Source organism: Pezoporus occidentalis, unplaced genomic scaffold (assembly GCF_034315485.1).
Source record: "Pezoporus occidentalis ecotype Australia unplaced genomic scaffold, CSIRO_AGI_Poc_V1 ctg56, whole genome shotgun sequence".
NCBI classification, from domain to species: domain Eukaryota; kingdom Metazoa; phylum Chordata; class Aves; order Psittaciformes; family Psittacidae; genus Pezoporus; species Pezoporus occidentalis.
Window position 1 is genome coordinate 1,478,608 of NW_026915899.1, and position 22,406 is coordinate 1,501,013.

The 22,406-nt window shown below is 39.7% G+C and overlaps 1 protein-coding gene across 2 annotated transcripts in view; it reads left to right on the forward strand.

Moving 5' to 3' along the window:
* Nucleotides 1-22,406, forward strand: part of SLC2A13 (solute carrier family 2 member 13) — a 163,766-nt gene that overhangs the window by 12,710 nt on the left and 128,650 nt on the right. For both annotated transcript variants that reach the window (XM_062638326.1, XM_062638327.1), the window contains exon 2: nt 18,757-18,916. In XM_062638326.1, coding sequence (XP_062494310.1) covers nt 18,757-18,916 — 160 coding nt within the window. The remainder of the gene's footprint in view (nt 1-18,756; nt 18,917-22,406) is intronic.

Consider the following 22,406-nt stretch of genomic DNA (forward strand, 5'->3'; position numbering starts at 1 on the left):
GAGGACAGGAGAAGGTACAAAGAACTTCTTTGGGGTATGGAGCCATTCTTTGTGCTGCTTTAGGGTTTTTTTAATCAATTGAGAATATATAGTTCTTGGCTCAATTCTTTCTTCTTTGTTAAATTTTTATGAAGTGGGGATGTATGTTTCTTGACTTAGATAATGTGGACTTGTATGGTCTGACACTCACACAGGGTGACTTGTTTTCATCGGTGCTGTGGCAGTGAGCAAGGGGCCTGACTTGGCCCTCTCGCCAGTTTTAATCCAGTGTGATTCCACTGACCTTACAGCAACATTAATTTCTTTACCTCGTGACCTTGATAAACTACTAAATAGCACAGAGATAAAGGAGATATGAATCTGGTCATCAGGTAGTTGCAGGTTCATATAAAATTAAGTCTGTAAGGGAGATATGGATGTCATGCTGAGCTACAACTGAAAATACCCCTCTAGGCAGATTTGTTAGAGGGGAAAACTTTTAAGCTGATATTTGAAGACGACACACACCGTATTTTTTCGTAAGTGCTTATTTAATCTTCTATGATATTTTGCTTACAGCAGTGCTCTGTTTCTTGCTTAAAGCAAATGATTCAGCTAGTTGTAGTAAAACATAAAAGTGCCTGTGTGCATACTTCTCAGTGCTGATATGTTCTGAATCTAGCTGAATCATCCAGAAGCAATGTATGGCCCTCTTTATTTAGGTTTTTATTTGTCGTATATTATCAGCACTAAAATACATGTATCCCTAAGGCAGTAATAGGTTGAGAAGTGTTTGGTCCACTATGTCTCTTTTTCACGGCTGCTCTGTGTGTTCTTTGGTTTGAATTTCTATTTGTCATGCATTATCAGTCACAAAAATACGTATGTCCCTGAAGCAATAATAGACTGAGAACTGTCTGGTCTGATGCACTTCACTTTCACAAGTGCTCCATGTGTTCTGTACTCTGTGAATTCATCCTGTTACAGGCTCTGTGGCCATTGGGTTTCTAAGTCATGGTACATTTTTCCAATGCAAATCCGAATTAGGGTTACCTATCCTAGGAGCTGGAACCCATACAGTTTGCTTATGTGCTGTAGAAGCAATAGGAGCAAAGACACTATTGCAAGAAAAGATATTATTTCACGCTGGTACAAAGAGCTGGGGACACGTAGCCTTGAACTCATCTTGCCGTAAAATGAAGTTATTTAGTTTTATTTTAGTTTTATAGTCTTAAAACTAAATTACAGCAAGCTTAAGTACATGCACCTGGTTGTTTTATTTTTCCATGCAGAAGGCTTTCTAACTTTAACTACTGCAATAAATGTCTATAAACTAAAGTACAAGAAGTTTCACCTCAACTTGAGTGTGAACTCAATGAAGGAGAACTTTACATTGTAGATGGCAGAGCACTGGGACAGCCTGTGCAGGGGTGTTGTGGAGTCTCCCTCTCTGGAGGCATTCAAAACCCGCCTGGGTGTGTTCCTGTGTAACCTGCTCTAGGTGACTGCCTTGGCAGGGGGGTTGGAATGGATGATCTCCAGAGTCCCTTCCAATCCTAATGATTCTCTGATTCTGTGAATAAGAAAGTGCCTGTTGTACTGTTGAAAGGTCTGACTTGCACATTGTGAGACCCCAAATGTCTGATGCATCTGTCTCTTGCTAAGTAAACATAAGACCAACCTGTAATACTCAGATTTGTTACTTCCTGGCCATTTGACCTTAAAATGACAGTGGTACTTTGTGCCTTCATTTTTCCTTCTGTAAGGTAGGGTTGATGTTTGCTTGCATTTTCAAAAAGCATTCTTGGACTTCTTAAAAACAAAGAGTAATCGTAAGTCTGTCAGTCATAACCTGTTCAACGCTACAGTTTCTGTGAGTGGATTTCATAATCTCATTTTCAGTTTCTTGAATAATTTCCTCTAGTCAGATTTCTCCTCTATCCTTCCTCACTGTGTGCTTGGCCTTTAGACAGGCAGTGCTGGTGGTGCTACTTGTCAGAGAGACCTGGGCTCAGGGGAGCCTGATGTTCAAATCTTACTGAAATGCTTGTAAATGATTTCTTCAGATGTATCTCGGTGTAGACTTAACTTCCAGAATGTAATCTGACATATTGTGTCAGTAGCTATGCTTATTCTTCAGTTACTGTAATGAAGCTTTTCGGTACATCACAAGCAGTTGGCACAAGAGTTGCTACTAAATGGCAGTTGGCACAAGAGTCGCTACCTAAGATGGAGTTTTCTGATATGGTGAGTTGAAACATTGCCCAAAGGGTCTGTATGTCTTAGTAATTAAAAAGTTCTTTAAACTATGAGAGCAGTGTAAACTCAGAGTGAGCAGGTGAATGTGGATGTGAACGTAACAGTATTTTGAAAGGAAAGGTTATTTTGCACCTGAAGATAATGAGCAATAGACATTTGTAAGCATGCACTGCATTGGAAGCACGTCTGTGGAAAGTTTTTCTAGCTGTTTATTACTGTGGTAGGTCACAAGTGTTAAGGAAGGGGATTCTGCTATTAAGGGATTTGTCTTTGGTGGCAGGAAGAGTAGCAGTTTGCTAGAATAGAGGCTTCTTCCCAACCTCATCTACATGTAAACCTGTCATTAACACGTGGATTGTTAAATTTTTGTGTGGAAAATACTGTGGGCTTATTATTTTCTTAGTGCGTACAAGTTTAAATGGTACTAACTGGACAAGTAGGAGTGGATAGTGAGTAATTCAGAGGTGAAGTAACCTACGAAGTGTTTTGTGCTTCATTGCTGGTTCCTAGTGCTTTGTTAGAAGCTATCACAAATGGTTTCTTTCCTACTCACAGTGACTGTATTAGTGTTCAGTTTAATGATTCTTCTCCAGTGAGTGCTTAATTCTGCCTCTGAATGCTGCCCTCCTGCAGTATTGTCAACGGTCCCTACCTTTTGTTTTGGGAAATAAGGAAGAGGATGTAGACCAGAGTTGGTTTTAAAATGTAAATAAAAGTAATTTTTTTTTTTTGAGTAAAACTATTAAAATTAATTAAATTAATTGAATAATTTAAAAATTACTCAAAAGTAATTAACTTTTGAGTGAAAATTCAATTATATGTAGCTACGTTTTACTGTAATTGATGTTTCAATTAGATCTTGCTTTATGAAAACTTACTTTTAAAAGATTAGGTGGAATGTGACCAGATTATAGGAAAAAAAAAATATGGAAGACAGTAATTGCTTTGTAGGTTTTCTTTGGAAAGAGTGCTGTAAGGATTAGGACCTCCCTCCCCGTGCTGGTGTGAGGATCTTCACTTATCCTCAAATATGAGAATTTCTTTATAAATTTACCCTGTGAAAGTAATGATGTAAGTGCAAACTTGCGAAGTTTGTAGTTCAGAGACATCCTGGTTTGAGTTGTTTTTTTTGGTGGTAGTTTATGCATGAATCTTTTTACTTAAAACTTGAGCCTGACCTGAGAATATCTTGTCACTTCAAAAGAGAATATGGCTTCATTTTGAACTGTAAACCTTTCAGTTTTAAGGTCAGAATCTGCTTCTTTGTGGGGGCAGATAGGAGGTAAATAAAATTAGCAGGAGGTTCTCTGTAGTAACTGTTCTGTAAGAGTACAAAAAAGCTGGGTGACTTAGAGACCTGGGGACAGAGAACTGAAACAGCATGGTATTTCATTGCCCAATTAGTCATCTTACAGTGATTTATTGCAACTTGTGCAGTGCAAGTCCCAGGAAAAGCATATTTTATCTTAACAAGGATGCTTGCTGCATCTGTATTAAGTAGAATGGGGCTGTCAGATACACCTTTTTAAATGCCAGCTCCTAATTCTTAAAATTTCTTGGTTTCACCACTATTCTCTTACTGGATAGAGGGAGCACAGCAGACTGCTGGATGAAAGAATCAGTGCAGTGTTCTGAGTTACAGAAGGGCATTTTAGATACCCATCTTTATTTCCTTTTAATCTTTAGGTTGTCTGGAGTTACCAGGGTCTTGTACCAATAAATGAGATTTACTGAGGACTTCACAATGTTTGCCCAGCTTTCACTCCATGATGACCCAGAGCTCTTCCTGAACCCTCCTCTACTAACATGCCCAGAGAATAAAAACAGGGCAGGAAAGAGCCGTTCTGCGAAGGGGCCTCGGGAGCTGTGCTCATCTGATCTGTGGCTCTCCCATCCATTTGCTCTGAGCACTGTTATTTATAAGGAGATCTGCAAGTAAAGGATGGACTGAAGCAGCCCCGTTAGCAGAACTGTATCTGTTGTTTGGAAGATGGCTGTCCATTACAGTGCATCTGTAGGACTCAAGCTTTCAAAAGCTGAAAGCTGTGAGAGCAGCATCCCCTGGGATTTCCTGGGTTCTTCCGTCCTCTACCATTCTCTTCCCTGAGGCTTTGAGATTTGCAGCCTTGTTTTTAGGAAGCTCTTTGGCAGTCTGCTTACCTGATAAAAATTAGCAGTAATTTCTTCCCACCTGCATCATCCACCCACTCCTCATTAGCTGAGACTTGCCTCAGCTTTTTGTCCCTTAGACGTTGGTAATGGAGTGGTTATCAGTTCCTTTTTTCCCTTTAGCATTTGATAGCCACTGTCTTGGGTTTTTCCACAAATGCAACAGCCTCATTCTTCACTTGTAACATCTCCTTTTTGTCGGTTTAAGCAACTGATGGAAGTAAATACACACCGAAACAGATTAAAGTACCCTTGTATCCCTTGACAGCTTGACTATTGCACCGGGAATCCTGCCGTTGCAACTGCTGATCTAGATTATCACAAGCTATTTCAAGGAGTAAACTTACGTGGCCTAAAGAAGTTCACCACTGGTTTGTCCCTCTGCTAAAGACAGTGTAGTTCAAGATCCATGTCCTGATAGTCAAAACCCTTTCTTAGACTGAAAGGCTTTCCTTGGGAGCTCTTTAGCTGGGATTCTCCCATAGGATGTTTTCCTATTGCAGTTGCATTCCACTGGCACCCAGCAGCTATTATTGAAATGGTAGTGGGGAAACTCCAGACCATGGGGAGAAGTGGCATGGAAACTAGAGATTTAAGTTGAGCTGCTTCTCATAAAACAAAGAAATGTGCAGCACGTAGACTGTAGACTCCAGATGTTGACTTAACCCATGTGCACTGAGAATACCTTTACTCTTCCTAGTATGCAAAACATGCATGCCATGGAAAGAGGTGTCTTGAGGAAGAAGTACTATGCAGATTGCCACCAACACCCCCAGCCTCCAGTACTGCAAATATAGACACCATTTATTTACCCATATGGTCAAAAAATTCTGGCTTATTATCTCAACATGGATCATTTGTGTTCATAGACATAACCTTGTTTGTGTATAAAACCTCTAGTATGGAAGGAAACTGAGCAGTCACTGTGACTCGTATATTTTCATTATAATGATAGTTATAGTTACATTACTGTCATGAATGCTACTTGCATTATAATAATATAATTGAAACTTATTTTTTAACATCAGGCCTTAGGCTGTAAAAGGCTTACAGGGCTCTGGTTTATTTTTTAGAGCAATAGTTATAAAACCATATAACAGATACCTGGCTTCCTACAAATCATACTGTTTTTCACAGAAGTGGGTAACTAAATGTAGGAATTAATATAAAAGTGCAGTTTTCTGCATTGATGGTTGCAATGTATTTACCCCTTGCAAGCACAAAATTACTGGGAATGTAAACTAGGCAGTGAAATGGCTTTCCTGAATAGCGAATGAACACGTTCAATGTTACTTTACATTTTTTTTCTAAAATACTAAATTTGCAATGTCTTTCTAGATTAGTTTTTTAAATTAATGGCAAGCGGTAGATAGGAAAATGGATTATTCTTGTCTTCATCTTAAGCTGCATGTTTGGAGTCAGTTGCTGGACTTTTGGTTAACTCAATGGAACCTAAAGCAGTTTACAGAAAAGTTAACTGGTTTATCTGTTTTAATAGTTGCACTGGTAGACAGAGGCACTGTTAAAACTAAATTACTTTTTAGCTGAAGAGGGCTTTCAGATCTAAGTTGAATGGATGCTTTTAGCTGAGCTATAGGTTAGCTACTAAAGCTTGTTCATGTTTGTTCCGATAGCCACTTCTCTTAGAATTATTGTAAGTTGAAGGATCACTGTAGTAGAACTAGGGAAGAAAAGGTTTATAAACAAAAGTGTGGATCTCAGAAGGAATATTCATTTTATGTGTAGCTTTCAGTCCTCTGAAACTAAAATTTCTCTGCACAGAACATCTGTGCTACTCCATGGAACACTCAGCTGTTGTTTTGGGAGTTTTTATGTGTGTGTGATTGTTTTGTTTTTTTCTTACCGTGTAAAGGTTGCGCAGTGTTCAGAATGCTGGTTTTCTAGTATATATGAATGGTTGTGCAGATGAGTCCTGGCTAGCTGTAAACCCATACTTCCCTTCTGGAAATGGCTGTTTGCTGGCTGGGTCAGCAGAAAGAGCTGGATGGCTGCTCCTTTGATGCTCAGTTAGTGCTTGTTGTGATCTCATCAGTTAGCACAAGTCTGTGTCAACCACCAGACCAGGAGTCTCGAATGGGAGAGGGAGTATGAGATACAGATATGCATCCTGTTATGCTGCTTTGCTGGAAGGGGAGGAGCCACTGGCTGGAGAAGCAACTCCTTGTCTTTGGCTGTGACTCCTCGGGACTTGGCCAGGTTCATCCTCCTGTTTTTCCTGGGTGTAAGTAAGTATGTATAGTATATATATATGTATAGTATATAGTAAGTAAGTAAGCATGTATAGCACATAGCCTGCATGTGCTAAAGAATGTCAACAGCAAAGCACTGCTTACATCAATTACTATTTATTTAAACTAAAAGCTTCCCTTTTAAAGTAGATTAAGTAGTGTTTGTCTCACCTGTTTATACAAGCTGTCATAAAGCAAGCTACTACGTTGTATTTATAATTTTCAAGTGAAAGAAAAATAAACTGCTCATTTTCTGAAGTTTTGTGACATGGTAAAAATAAAGGTTGCATTGAGTAGTATAAATCATAGAATTGTATCATAGAATCATCGGATGGTTTGGATTGGAAGGGACCTTAAAAGATCATCCAGTTCCAACCCCCTGCCATGGGCAAGGACACCTTCCTCTAGAGCAGGTTGCTCAAAGCCCAGGGAGGGGCAGACACAACTTCTCTGGGGAGCCTGTTCTGGTGCCTCACTGCCCTCGTAGTGAAGAATTTCTTCCTAATGTCCAATCTAAATCTCCTCTCTGTCAGTTTAAAGTTATTCCCCCTTGTCCTATTCCTACATGCAAAATGTCCCTCTTCAGCTTTTCTAGTACCCTTTAGGTACTGGAAGGTGGCTCTAAGGTCTCCCCAAAGCCTTCTCTTCTCCAGGCTGAAAAAGCCAGACTCTCTCAGTGCATCTCCATAGGAGAGATGCTCCAGCCCTTAGATAAAAATCTGTGCTGCTTCACTCTCACAATGAAAAACCTTCTGTAGCTTGTAAGTTCATGGAGTCTTTGCAGATAGTGCTTGTTGAAAATTAATTCAGAAAGAAAAAAAAATAGGATTTTTTACTAGTTGCTTTTATTAGCTTTTAATCACCTTTAGGGCTGATTGTTAATCTTGTGTTACAATGTTTCAGAAGTGCACTTTTTTACAGTTCGTGGTACCTTTCAAGTAGATTTGCTCTGCATACCCAACAGTGAAATTCAGAGGCAAATTCGGTATTGAAAATTAGTGATATTCCCTCCTCTTAATAGCTCTGCACACATAAACACATACTTTTTGGAGAAAGAGTTTTTTCTATTTCAGCTTTCCAAAAAATGCTGCTCCAGAAATAATTCATCTGCTCCTGCCTGGATCACTTTAGAAAAAGGAGCAAATCCATTTCAGTGTTGAAAGGTGCTAATTGATAGCTGTGTAGGTGACCCAACAAACGACTTTTAAACTCTTTTGTTTATTGAAAATGTAATTGTAGGTTAGCAGCCTATATATTTTAAAGAAACGTGTCACTGATGAGTTAGCCAGATAAGTTACCAGTTCAATTCCTACATTTTTATGATGCTGTCTGCTAGCTGGATTTCTTTTAGGCATCATCCTAATTAATGTTTTGAAGTAACCTGAACCAGGGTAAATCTTAAAGCTAGACCTGTGGACAGATTGGAGCATCTTGAAAGGAGTAACTTGTTTTAAACATTCCAGCTTTCTGGAATGGGATTTACAGCCATGAACTACAAGCACAGGTTCCCAGTATGGCTCACTGTGAGAAGGCGGTCCCTCAGTAGGATACCCACAGTCTAGGGCAGTTGTGCGGGGAGATGTCTGATTGGGTGTTTCACAACCTGAAGTAAAAGGAATATATGCTGGCCATAAAGAAAGGCTGAATATGGGTAACTAATTGTGCTTGCTGGGAAGTGTAAAATGTGACCTGACATCTGTAGTGCTAGGCATGCTCTTGTGCTTTGGACAGTAGTGAAGATCTTCGCTTCAAATTTTCTGGATATTTAGCTTGATTATGTTGTGTCTGGTTAATTAAATCGCATTCTCTCCTGACTTTGCCACTCAAAATAAATTTCCTCTTAACATGTTTTTGGATTACTGTAACCTTGGGTAACCTGAAAATAACTTTGGACAGAAAAACTGGTTGTTTCAAAAATTCTCCTCACAAAATGAGCTGTTCTATGTATAGTACTAACGTTGAGGCTGAGGTTGAATAGGACCCCACAGTTAAAGTGGTTCTAACAGTTATAAATAGTTACTTTCATCTGACCTTAAAAGCTTCCTCAGTTCTGTTTGCTTTCATGTAGAGTTTTCTTTCGGTTCCTACTGTTCAAATTTCCCAGGGAAGAAACGTTTTTTGCCCTTTAGGTCTCCTGCTTATGCTTTTGGTGTCCATAGATTGGGACATTTTGTATCCCTCTCTACACTGTGATGTGGTAGAACTGAATGCTTGCAGTTTTCTGGCTCTGGGTAGTATTTCCTATTTGCTGCATTTGTGGTATTAAAGATTCCTGCAACTTTTTTTGTAGGTTTTCAAGTTTTTGCTAAATGAAGTTTTCTTTAATAAACTGAGTAAGTTATTTTAATAAACTTTCACACTCTAGCTTGTACATGGTAGATTCTTGACTGTCTTGCCTCTTGTCATGCCTCCTTACTTTTTCCTGTTGCATAACCATCCAGTTTCCAGATTAAAAAGATTCCTTGCCTTGCAGAATTTCAATGTAGGAAAACAACTACTGTGATAAATAAGCCCTTCTTGATTACTCAATTTGTTGAATATTCATATCTCTCTACTATGATACGTGGTTTCCTTATGCTCCTCTTACAAGATGCTGCCCTGAAGATATCAGAGAAAGGTCTTAGCACTCTCATTACACAGGAATTGTACTCTGTGTAAGCATTTTAATTTTTTCATGAGCTGATTTTGCATCTGTATCTTTCAGTCAAGGGTGAGTTTGGAAATGCAGTCCACAAAGGCTAATGCTATCTTTCTCAGTGTTGCATTTACAGTGTGACAGTAGTGATTGTTTCTAGTAGATGCAATTCGAGATTTTTTTAGTCGAAGAAAGAGTCTGTGTGCCTGATCCTTATTGCTGCATACAGCAGTGAAAAATTTTCTTGTGGTCAACAGAGGGAATTATTCATCCAGACTCACTAAGGTAAGATTGTTCCATAAATTTGAAACAGTGTCATCTAGAGAGGAGCTTAATTTACTTTTCTTCAGATTTTTCTTGTCCTTGTATTCCTTCACAGTTGGATGCCACATAGTAACAGGGTTTTGGCACTGATTGTGATACTGTTCACTATAGTTTGAGCTGGTGGCTAGATAGGAACATAAAGATCTGCAATTACTTAGTGTATTGGATGTTCAGCAGTGTACAGGTTCTTTAACTATGATGAACCAGCTCTCTCTGATTTAATAAATGAGTGTTTAAAGAAAATACAAGACTTTAATGAAGTCTGCTGATGTTGGACCCCCATTCTCAAGGAGTTGCACCTAAATCTGCCTCTTACTGTGATTTATGTTCTCACAAAGCAATGTGGTTTTAGTGCTAGTGGTTTGCCCCATTACCCTTATGTATCTCAGCTCTTCTGTAGCACAGTACAGTTGTGCCACTGCTAAGAAATGGACTTTTACTAATCTGATGTAGGGGCGAGATTGAAATGGGAAGTGTGCTGCCAATCATCCTTGAAATGACTTTCAGTAACCAGTTATAAACTGCTGATATTCCTTTTGCTAAATACATGCAGTGGGTGGGAAGCCTAGGTAATAAAGGGGACTTGAGCTTTCCCCTAATGTTCACACTCAAAACCAAGCTGTTTCAATGGCAATTTTAGCTTTTTTGCACAGAAGTGGTTAGTGTACTAGAACAGTTTTCAAATGAACTGCTTTCTGAAGTATTTCCTATTAATGTGGTTAATAAGGCACTCTAATATCCCCTTAGGCTGACTGTCATTACTGAAAGCTGAAGTGTTAACTCTAAGAGCAGAAAAGAACTCTACAAGACTATGAAAAGGCTTCATTTTCATTTAGGTTAAGCCATGTAATTAAAGTATGTTGTGGAGTTGTCTGTAGAGCAGACGTGGCTGATTGTTGGCAGCCACCAACACCTCCTGTCGTCGTGAATGCTAATGGTCTTTTAAAATAAATATCATTTGCAGTTAAAATGCACCCATTCTATCAATGATAGACATTCTTCTCTCCACAAAGTACTTAAATGGGTTCTTCTTTAGATTGACAGTAAAGAATATGCAATTATTGTGGAACTTGTCACTTTCCAAAAGTTACCCAGTGTGTTGCCCTTACCCTCTTGAACTTTACTACGCAGATGTGAGCAGTGTTCAAAAATTATCGGTTGCAAGAATGCCATTTTTGTCACAAGTAAAGTTAAAGCCTTGGAGCATAATTTGTGGGAACACAACTGGGAACAAAATACTTGATGAAAGTATCTTTCTCTGTATAATCTGATGTACTTCTGGGATCAATAGTGTTTCAAGGCACTAAATTTAGATTGCATGTCCAGTATCCAAGACGTAAGAAATTTATCAGATTTCCTGCAAAGTTGCTGGAAGAAAGCATTAGCCTGGTGTTCAGCTGTGCCTTGGCAGATTTCCTTCTGTTCCTCTTTGGAATTTACTATTTAATTAAAAAAAAAACCAACAAGCCAAACAAAACCAAAAGCCAAACAACCAAGCCTTGAATTCATATTCAGACTTTCTCATAGCATAACAACCTCTATTAAGCTGTTTATTAATATTTAATTCCCGATTCTCTGTGCTGCTTCATCAGGTTGCTGCTTCGTCAGGTTGCCTCCACAAATCCTCCTCCGCCTGTGGAATCATTTGCTAAAGCTGCTTGGAATCTTTACAAGTAGAACATACCACTATGCACAGCTTCTTAATTAAGTGAACTTTAAAGTTGGTTGCATTAAAGTTTAACATTTAATGAAAATTTGCTCTTACAAGTTCATTCTAAGATACGTGAAGAAACAAAACTATTACCTTGGTTAAGTATCTCAGTACAGCTTTATATGTTAGTGAAGAATGCCTCATTCCCAGGAGTATCCTCCTGAAAGGAGATGTTTTAGTAATTCGTGTTTCTGCCTATTCATTTAGAACTCCTAAAAATACATATTTCCGTAATAAGCTGTGTTCTTTCTAGTTAATAGAGATTAATTGCTCGGTGACTGTACTCTGAAATAGAATCAGGGATATCTTTATGTTTGGGGTTTTTTTGGTGATTATTTCCCACCCTGATTTTAGTTGGACAGTCTTGAGTCCCATGGCAGTTCTCCATTATCATAGAGAGTCCTGCCTAGGGGCCAGTACAGGCTTTTGAACTCATTCTGAACTGTTTAAGGGACCTAAGTGGTACAGACCCCATAATGGGCAGGTGGATATCCTTAGCTGGTTGAATTCCCTGGTTTACCTGCTGTTGATGCAAAGGGTCAGTGTGAGCTGGACAGAGGAGGGGAGAGAACCACACCAGCTCCTGGGCATGTCTCCTTAGCATTTCTAGTTACCATCAGTCTTCTTTATTCCTAAGTATGAAAGGTTGATGGCAATGGGTAAGTTTTTTTTTAAAGTTATGCTTTTGAACCTTTTGGGTAGGAATCTAAACAGCAACAACAAAAATTTGCCAGGAATCTTTTCCAGTGTTTCTGCTGATGCTGACACTGCTTATTGGTTCACACCAGTGAAATGAGCAACACTTACATCCCAACTGTGTTAGAGCCTTTTTTTTTTGTTATGCTAGGAGTAAAAGCTCATCTCGTCCAATATCCTGTCTCCAGCTTTTGTTGCTCATGTGTTTTTATGATGCACTTTCCCTCATGTCTGCTAGACGCATGACTGAAGCTGTAGCAAAAGTCCTGGTCTTTACAGGCCACGTTTCTGTCCATCTGATCTTAAAAAAGTCTTTAAAAATATTCCATCTCCCTAGTTCCATATTCCCCAATGTTTTTTATAAACAAGAACTAGGATTCTTGGTTTAGGCCTCTTGTTTTGCTACCTTAACCTCATTTCTTAAAATCTATTTTTTTTTCTCCTAATTATCATAGGATTTCTCCTTCATGACCTTTTTATTTCTCCTATGAGTGGGTTTGTTGACTTCAATCCTGAACTTCTTAAAGACTGCTTTATAGTGCTTACATATTCATACTGAAAGTACCTTTCTGGGGGGTAATGTGTTTCTAAGATGCCTTTTCACACCTGCTTTCTATTGATTGTCTTAGAATTGAGCTGTGCACTCTTGTCTCTGCTTTCCAGTGGAACTCTGCAGATGGTAGTAGCAGTTCTAATAATTACTCTCATAAGTGATCTTGGAAGTGAAAAAACATTTAATATGATTATTTCAGTCTATCCTGTCCTCTAATGCTTCCCATGTAATAATTAGATGCATCTTGTTGTCTAAATTTAAGGAACCTTCTATTATTTTTTTTTTAAGCTGTATTCTTTAATAAGGGCAGAAGGTTAATGCCTTGGTTACTCAAGTGGGTAAAGACTGGGCTTTGCTGCTCTCTTGTCTCAGATTTCATAGCTTTGGTGCACAATATAGAGCTTAAACTTTCTCTGACAGATTTCCAGTTAATTTGTTTCATTTTCTTTTCCTCATGCCTTGTCACTTATCAGCTTTATTAGGTAGTAACATATTTGCCTGCAGCAAGAATCTTTTATTTGGTGTGAGAAGTTTAACAGTGAAAGCATATTATAAAATGTCATCTAACTGTAAATGAAAGCATTCTCATATGAAAGATTAATGAAAGATTCCATTGTAGCCATATTTATTTTGCTAGGAAAGCTGTTCTTTGTTTTCAGATTACTTTAATATCTAACTATTAAAATAACTAAATAATGAATACTGGTTATGTATTTGAGATTTTTGTAGTTGATTAGCATTTAATGCCTTGCATCCAACTGTGCCTTTTCACAAGAACTTACTCTCTGATGTTCTCCTGTGTCTTAAATTGAAACTAGAGGAGAAAAATCTGAAGAACATTGATGCGTTCTAAGGCAGTTGAAAACAACTATGTAATTTAAATAACATTATGGAATCTAAGCCATTATTTCCTTAAAGTGGTATGATTTTTTCCTTATTTTGATCTGTTTCAGAATAACTTACTCCTAGTGATTTTTTTTAGAAAGAACTTTGCTTTTGTGTGTGAATGCTTCAAAGATGGCAGCCAAACTGGGGAGGCTTTCCTTATTCCCTCCTCCCATTTCCCCAAACCTCCTGCCACACTCTGTTTCAGACTTGGAGTAGCAAAGCGTATGTTTTCATATCTAAATGATAACTGGAATATGTAACGTAATTTATCATCTGAACTGAGGTTTTTGTTTTGATGTTTTGAACCTATAGGTTTTAGAAATCTTAGTAGGGGAAGTAAGGTCTGAGTACAAAGCCAAAAAGGCTGGTTTTGATAGCAACATTATGAAAAGTCTCAGGTGAGAAAGGTGATGTGGAAGCTGCAGAATCACAGAATCATTTTGATTGGAGATCCACCTACGCAGATGGTCAAGACCTATTTGTACTTCTTCCTGGGTTACCTGCTCTAGCTGACCTTACTTGAACAGGGGTTGAACTAGATGACCTCCAAATATCCCTATCAATCTAAAGGATTCTGTGTGATTGTGAACTAATATTCCAGCTCCTTAGGTTTTCCTGAGAAATCATGTCCTGTTCATTGCAGGCTTGATAATAAATAATTTCAGCTATTGTATTAATACCAACTGAATAGCTGGTATCATTGGCTAGCTTGTGACAGGACTGTTGAGGTGCGCAAGCTTCCCCTTCCTCTGCTAATTCCTGTAGTCTTAACTTTGTGGCAAGAACACAGCAGAAACTGTAAATCTCCTGCTACATGGTGCCTCTTGTTCAAGGCAAACACATTTTAATTTTCATGCTACCCTTACGTTACAGCAACAGGCTTTCATTTTAGGTGTAATTGCCAAGTGCTGTGTTATCCGGGGCTAGTGGTGATTCTGTCAATGTCTCAGGACTGATGGTGTGCCCTGAACATTAGCCGTAGCTGTTGATCTGATCAGTGACATGGCTCTGTGTTCTGTATGCCCAACAAGCAGATTTGGCTGGCATGTTTTGAACAAGATTTCTCTGCAGATCCTGTGTAAAATCAGCCTTCATTAACAGTTTAATGGGAGAAAAAATAGCTTTTTTACAGAGCACATGTTGGTTTTGGTTGTGCACATCTTTCTAACTGCTTTCCAGTAAAATCCACATACAGATATCCTTGGGACTGTTATTTTAGTAAAGCTTTTAACGAGGACTGACCTTCAGTAGCTTCCAAAAGAAAGATGTAAGGTCAGTTTTCTCATTGTGCCTCCTGAAAGACAGAAACACAACTGTATTTTTCTTCCCTGCATTTATTGCAAGACCTTATTCTATTTCTATGCCTGTCAGCTTTGTGTTGGAGCACTTGGTCTCTTCATTCCTGCTGCTCTGCATTCAATCATCTTTTCTCATTTCCATGTTACACTTGCAAACAGCAGGGAAAGTTTTTGTGGGGCAAATGATAAAATAGCCACTGGAAAGCAGACTTTATTCCCCCATCTTTGAGTTCCCTTGACTTTTTTAGTGATGATTAGTCTAAATAAGAGTAGCAGGGAGTCAAAGAATGAATGGCCTCTAAGAAAACCCTTCAGGGATCTGGTCCATGAATTCCAAAGCTGGTGGTTATCAGAAGCTTGTTTAGGGTGTAGCAAGGGAATTACTCTATGCTTGTTTTTCTGCTGAGCCTTTCCTAGCCCTCCATTGTCCCTCGCATAGAGAGACAGTGACACCAGGCTTTGTGCCTGGCTCCATGGGGCTGGGTATCCTGCCAGGCCAGTCCTGGTGGTGGGAAGGTAGCTATGAGGTGTGAGGTGGCATGCTGGGGGCAGAGGGGAGGTTGGGGAGTGGGAAGGCTAGGCCTCCCTGTGCCAGGGCTGCTGCTGTTGTAAAGTCGTTCCTTTCCACTCGGCGTGAGCTGCTGCCTCATGTGGCTCCTCAGAAAGCAGACCTGCTGCTGTGATTTCCCATAAAGGCTTTCCCTCATACGTGTGCTATATCCATCACTTCAATTGTAATTAGTTCAAATGCCGATGTGAAGGATGTGAGAGAAATATCCCTAATGGTGGACTGTTTGAAAATTTGCCTCTCTGTCAAACGCGCAGCGGGCTGTGTGAGTGCTTTCTTCCATGGTGCATTCTGGTTGGCTTTGAGAAATGGTTGAATACATTTTTAATGATTTTATTTTTCCCTGACACTTTTCTGTGGCTTTTATTATTCTGCGTGGGTTGCTCAGTTGGTCAGAGGAGGAGGAGGCATTAGTGTGTCCTGGGAGGCTCTGCCGGGAACTGGGTTATCACACTGAGAGGCTGCTGTGAGTGTTTACCTCTCCTCACAACAGATCTGCTGATGCCATTTGATTATTAAACAATCTATATTCCTTGCTCAGGCTTTTGGAGGCTCCCAGCAGTTTTAACCTTGTTACTAAAGGTGATTTTGTGCTCTTAGTTGGTGAGTCAGGCAGCAAGGCACTGGCCAAAGCCATTTTGTGACAAAGCCTTTCTGTCATGACACGAGCTGGGAGCTGTAGGCGTGCTTCAGGAGCCACATGCACACCCTTTGGTGACCCCATTTCTTGCTGGGGGTGTGGCAGTGGTCCATGCTGGCATAGGGCTGTTGGTGTGGGCCCAGTAGAAGTGCCCCAAGCTGGAAGGTGTGATGTCTGTGCTGGTGCTTGGCCGTACTCAAGCTGTATGTCAGTTGGCTTCAGCTGAAATGTGTTTTTGTGTGTGTGCTGCCAAGGTACTGCTAGTTTTAACTACAAAAGAAATTGCTGTTGGTTGGCACTTTTGGTTCTCTTAAGAAAATAGGGATATAAATTTCCTTTAAATGGTGTGACTTTGTTGGTGAATTTGCACCACCAAAACATGTACTGCTCCCAGCTCTGCTCTTTGTATGCTGTTGAACCCCTAGTTTTATAGTCTGTGTGTGTGAGTGTGCTTCTGTGTGTGTTCCTCATGGGCGTTTCTCTCTTTTGCCCAAATGGATCATGTAGAGCCATCGCATATGTCCTGGTTTTGTCTGGGATAGTTATTTTTCTTCCTGGTAGCTGATGCAGTGCTGTGTTTTGGCTTCAGTCTGACAACAATGCTGACAACACACCGATGGTTTAGTTGTTGCTAAGTGATGCTTATCCCTATCAAGGTCTTTTCAATCTCTCATGCTGTGACAATGAGGAGAGGCACAAGAAGCCAGGAGTAAGCAGAGACAGGACACCTGATCCAAACTAACCAAAGAGGTATTCCATACCACAGCATGTCATGCCCAGTGTATAAACTGGGGAGAGTGATCCGGAAGGTCCAGATTGCTGCTCAGGTCAGGCTGGGTATTGGTCAGTGGATGGTGAGCAATTGTACTGTGCATCACTTGGATTTATTTTTTTCCTTTCTCCTCTTAGTTTTATATTTTCTTCCCCTGTTATTTCCATTACTATTATTGCTATTATTATTATTATCATTAGTATTAGTATTATATTGTACTTTAGTTATTAAACTGTTCTTATGTCAACTCATGGGGTTTACATTCTTCTGATTCTCCTCCCTGTCCTGCACAGGGTAGGGAAAGGGGGGGTGAGCAAGTGGCTGTGTGGTGCTGAGTTACCAGCTGGGTCCAAACCACAACAGCATAATTCATAGGAAATACTACCAGTGTGTGACAGAATAAAAGGCAGCTGTGCTTTAGCTTCAGTCCTTGCTTTTTTATGGCAGTAAGAGTTCTTAACACTGCATATAGAATGCTTTTAAACATTTAGAAAACTCAAGAAACAATCTGTTCTATATAACACTAATGAAATTACATGGTAATAATAATAATAATAAGGATAATAATGCTTGACCATGCTTTTTCTTGGAGGTGGAAACCATGCTAAAGTCCTGTTTAAACTTGGAGCTGTGAATGCTTGGCGTCTTTGGTCACTTTGACTCACATGTGCTTTCTTGGATCACAGCATGTCCTTGTTTCACAACTATAAATATATTTATGCTTTTTAGTAATTTTAGTATACATGCCACGTGAATTGAAGAGTGTTATTTGTGGTGTCATTACATCAAACCTTGAACTGTATTGCAAATACAGCCAGTAGCAACCAGAGTGTGTCTGCTCATTTGCTCTGGGTATGTCTCTTGCATTAAGTGTATTTTCGTCCATCTTCTGGAACCTGGAAATCAAATTCTTCCAGCTTGTTCCTTTTAAATGTGTGCTGATTTTGGCTGAGATAGAATTAATTTTGTAAACTATAGGTCCTAATTTTAATCCAAAACATAGTTCATATTAACTACTATGAAGAAAATTAACTCTATCCCAGGCCAAACCAGCACATTCTCCATCCCTTATTCCATACCATTTACATCATGCTCAGGTCCTACACTATCCAGTACATTTGTATTGCCCACCACCACCGTTCCCATGTTTTACACAGATATCATTCCTTTATTTTATGGACTATCCCTGTGAAATAGTTTTAAAATATCCATAAATGTCCACTGAGTTCATTTAATCCATGACTTTGGGCTCTGCCTGTTATGGTGGTCACTCTGGGCAGGAGAGGTGGTGTTCCATGGAGTTACTGGGCACCAAAGCCAGGTCAGGTTCAGCCACTGCTTCTCATGCCCTGTCGTGGTTTAACCCCAGCCAGCAACTCAGCCCCACACAGCCTCTCGCTCACTTTCACCCGGTGGGATGGGGGAGAGGATCGGAAGAGTAAAAGTGAGAAAACATGGGTTGAGATAACGGCAGTTTAACAGGTAAAGTAAGAGCTGCACAAGCAAAGCAAATCAAGGAATTCATTCACCACTTCCTATGGGCAGGCAGGTGTTCAGCCATCTCCAGGGCAGCAGGGCTCCATCACACGTAGCAGTTACTTGGGCAGACAAACACCATCACTACAAATGTCCCGCCTTCCTTCTTCTTCCCCACCTTTACATGCTGAGCATGACTCCATGTGGTGTGGGATATCCCTGGGGTCAGTTGGGCTCAGCTGTCCTGGCTGTGTCCCCTCCCAGCTCCTTGTGCACCCCCAGCCTGCTTGCTGGTGGGGTGGTGTGAGGGGCAGGAAAGGCCTTGGCTCTGTGTAATCACTGCTCAGCATTAGCTAAAACAACCCTGTGTTATCAGCACTGTTTCCGGCACAAATCCATACCACGGCCTCATACTACTACTATGAAGAAAATTAACCCCAGTCCAGCCCCAAGCCAGCACAAAATGGTCTATTTTATGATGAAAAGGAGATATAGTATCTTTTTCTATTTTATAATTGTAATTGAATTTATTTTTGTAGGTGTAGCATCTATGACTGTGCCAGTGTACATCGCAGAAGTTGCTCCGCCACACTTAAGAGGCAGATTAGTCACCATTAACACTTTGTTCATCACCGGAGGGCAGTTTTTTGCAAGTGTTGTTGATGGAATCTTCAGCTACCTCGCGAAGGATGGATGGAGGTTTGTGAATCTTCCTTGCTAAAAGGAAAGCTAGCGGGGTTGTGATTTGGTTGACAGCTGTTATAGTTCTTGTTGGAAAAATAGAGTTTATGTATAAAGTGGTAAAGCTGTATACTGAAATGGAACTTTAATAATTAAGTCTCAATAAATTATATCCATACTGCTTTCACTTAGGCTTAATAGTCACAGTATGCTTAGGTGTTTTGACTTTACAAAACTTTAAAAACGGATGAGCAATAAATATGCCTCAACAAGCTTGAATGGTTGACATGTTTATGAAAGTAACTTGCCTCTTGCATTTAGAGTAATTACATGGTGGTTTTTCAGAAAGCGAATTTCCAGGAAGAGTGATGCTCTATTTGCAAAATAGTGGTGTATGTTGAGTATTCTTAAACTGAGCACACTATTGAAGGATTATTGTAGCATGACTTCCTAGTTGAAAGCTTAGGTTATAGACTATATGAATCTATTTTATTCTACTTTCTGGATATTATGTTCTCCCTGGAGACAATGATAAGTGATTCTGGACTGTACCTGTATACCTACTGTATTTATAATGGTGTATCATTTGAGAGCGATGAGAAATCTCAGTGGTTTGGTATTTTACTTGCTGACTTGAAAAAATAATTAACAGAAATGTGTAGGAGGAATAACTTACACTGTACATTCTAACTTCTGGAAACTTGTGCTTAATTATGTGTGCTCTTGTCTTCAAACACTCTCGGGAAAGGGACACATGTTGTAGGGCCTTTGATTTCTGTTGCTACAGCCTGGAGTAATTTTGCTATTTCAAAATCTTAATTTGAAGGATCCCACCCACAAAACCTTGCAAGTTAAATATCAGGTTCTCTGGCTTGTAATGGAGCTAAATAGCTCCATTTTTAGGTGCACTGTCATTGGAGGTTTAAGTTAGGAATAATTCATTTGGGACTTGGTACATAGAAGAACTTGGAAGCTGATCTTTCTGTAATATGTAAAGAAATGCACGTTAAAATGTTGAATATGCGTGAAAATAAGAAGTTAGTGTTTTCTTAATTAACCTGTGCTTTAATCTGTGTATGTTTGAAGATTCCGGAATTTTGAGGTATATCATTTTTGTCCATGCGATTGTTTCCTTTGCCTCTTTTATAAGAAGATGTAATATTTTGATCTTAAAAAATAGTCACTTAATGATGAGTTAGTTTAATTTTAATTTAATTTTAAGTTCTAGCTTTGCTTTGTGCTTTCTGAAAATGCAGTGGTTACCTTGGCTCATATGCAAATAGCATTTTGCATTTTTACATGAAGCTTTTCACGACCTTTTTATTGTAGTGCATTTGCATTCTCTGCAGACTACGTGTCCACTTACGGAGAATTAAGAAAGAGCCTTCACTGAAAGAAAAACTTAGTTTTGTAGGATTGCTAATCCCTTTCTGCAGGTAAAGAAATGCGCTCAATTTTGAGGAAAGTTAATGACATGCAGTAATGCTTTTCTAAGTAAGATACAAACGGAAGTATTTGATACCTGATGCCAATTATTCAGTAGTTGTGTCATTATTTTTAATTACCTTTTAGACTAAATAATTTGTGAATGTTATGGCCCCTTATGCATGGGGCTGGGTGAGAGGAATGGACAAGATATTTATTTAGAAGTGGAGCTGTGGGTCCCTGGTGCTGTTAGAAGCATTGTGCACTTTGGGCAGATTTTTCAATTTCAGTTTACTTCAGCGAGCTGGGATTCAGCTGGGAGAAGCTTTTGTGGATGTATGTCTGTTGAGTTTTTTTCCTTAGCAGTGCCCTGACACATAGGATGTAAAGATGTGTTCATTACCTGTGTGTTTCAGTAAATACTAGCACACTGGAAGAAAAATACAAGCTAACAAAGTATCTGTCAGATATTGATCTTATTGGACTGGTGTTTTTTGTTTAATTGTTCAGGTAAACTAAGATACTCCCTAGCTTCAGTTTTTGTAGCACAAAAGCAGACTTCTGGGCTTCTTAGGAAAAGATAAGCATTGTGATACGGCATATATCAGTTTTCAAATCAAGCAGTGACACAGGATTGACAAGTACATTTGTAGGTGTCCTGATTCCGCATAGCAGTCAGTTAACTGGTACAAAGTTTCAGTGTTGGTGAAGCCGATGTTCTCGGTTGTTGCTAAGTGATGTGACCAAGGACACATGCTCTGCCAGGGAGGAGGGGATGCAAGTATTCCATACCACAGCACGTTTGAGGGGTACTGGGAGTGACCCGGAAGGACAGGGGTTTTCCGGGTGGATGATTCTCTTCCCTTGTTATTTTTTATCATTGTTGTAGCTGATAGTAGCGGTGGTGATTTGTTGCTGGACTGTTTTTGTCTCAACCCGTAGGATATGCGGGGAGGCAGGGGGGGGGAGACGGACACGGACCTCGATTGTTGTCAGCTCGGCACCACTCACTGGGAGTGAGTGAACAAGCTACCTGACTGGGTTTAAACCACGACAGTAGGTAAATGATTATTTAAGGGAAAAAGATCATTCCGGTTTGTTACACCCATGCAAGTTACCATCTTTTGATATGTTACTTTGTAGATATATTTAGCTACAGTAGAAGATTAGGTGGAAGGCAATAATCATTGTCAAATGTAGATTTCATCTTTGTGTAAAACACTGATGCCACTGTACCTTAGATAGGCCCCATCCACTGAAATACTGCATAACTCCTCTGAGGACTTCCACACTGGTGTAGCTTCTTCTGCTTAGAACTGAAAACCCTCTACTCTGGCATAATTCAGGCCTTTAACCTAGCTGAACTAAAAAAAAATGAAAGTAAAATCTAGAACCTGTGGATTGAATAAGACAGAGGCTTGATCAGAGCTGTGTGAGATGCTGGCTTCTGAAAATCTCCAACAACGGACGTGTCAATTTTCAAGACAGCTTGTTCAGATGTTCAGTTACTCCTACTGTGAAGAATTGTTTTCCCTCATTCTTTAATCTGAACTTTCCTGTTCCAGCTTGTGATTGTTGACTCTTGTCTTTTCACAGTGCACATAAGAATCTTTTTCCATCTTCTTTATGAGCTCCTTTTCAGTTATGAAAGATGCAATTAGATCTCATCTTGATCATCTCTTTTCTGTGCTGCACAAACCTAGTTCTCTCAGCCTCTTTTATGCCATACACTACAGTTGTGTGACTGTCTTGGTGATCTATTGCTTCCTGGTTTATAGCTTTCTCTCAGATTGGTGGGCCCAGTCTTCCAGATTCAGCATGGTATGTTGAGTAGTGAGGAGCAATTGTTACTTGCAGCCTGATGGCTCATGCTGGATAACTTTTGCTAATGCTCTGTTTTAGTAGTGTTCCGCTGGATTAAGTGAAGTGAAACCATTGATGATTCATTGGGCAGAAGCTGAGGCTATGGTAGTGGTGAGCTATCCAAGGATTCTTACCTGCAATGCTGGAGCTGTTAACTGGGTATTGTGTACTTGTCTGCCCACAGTTAGTTTTCTGCAGCCTAAACACTGAGCAGAGAAGA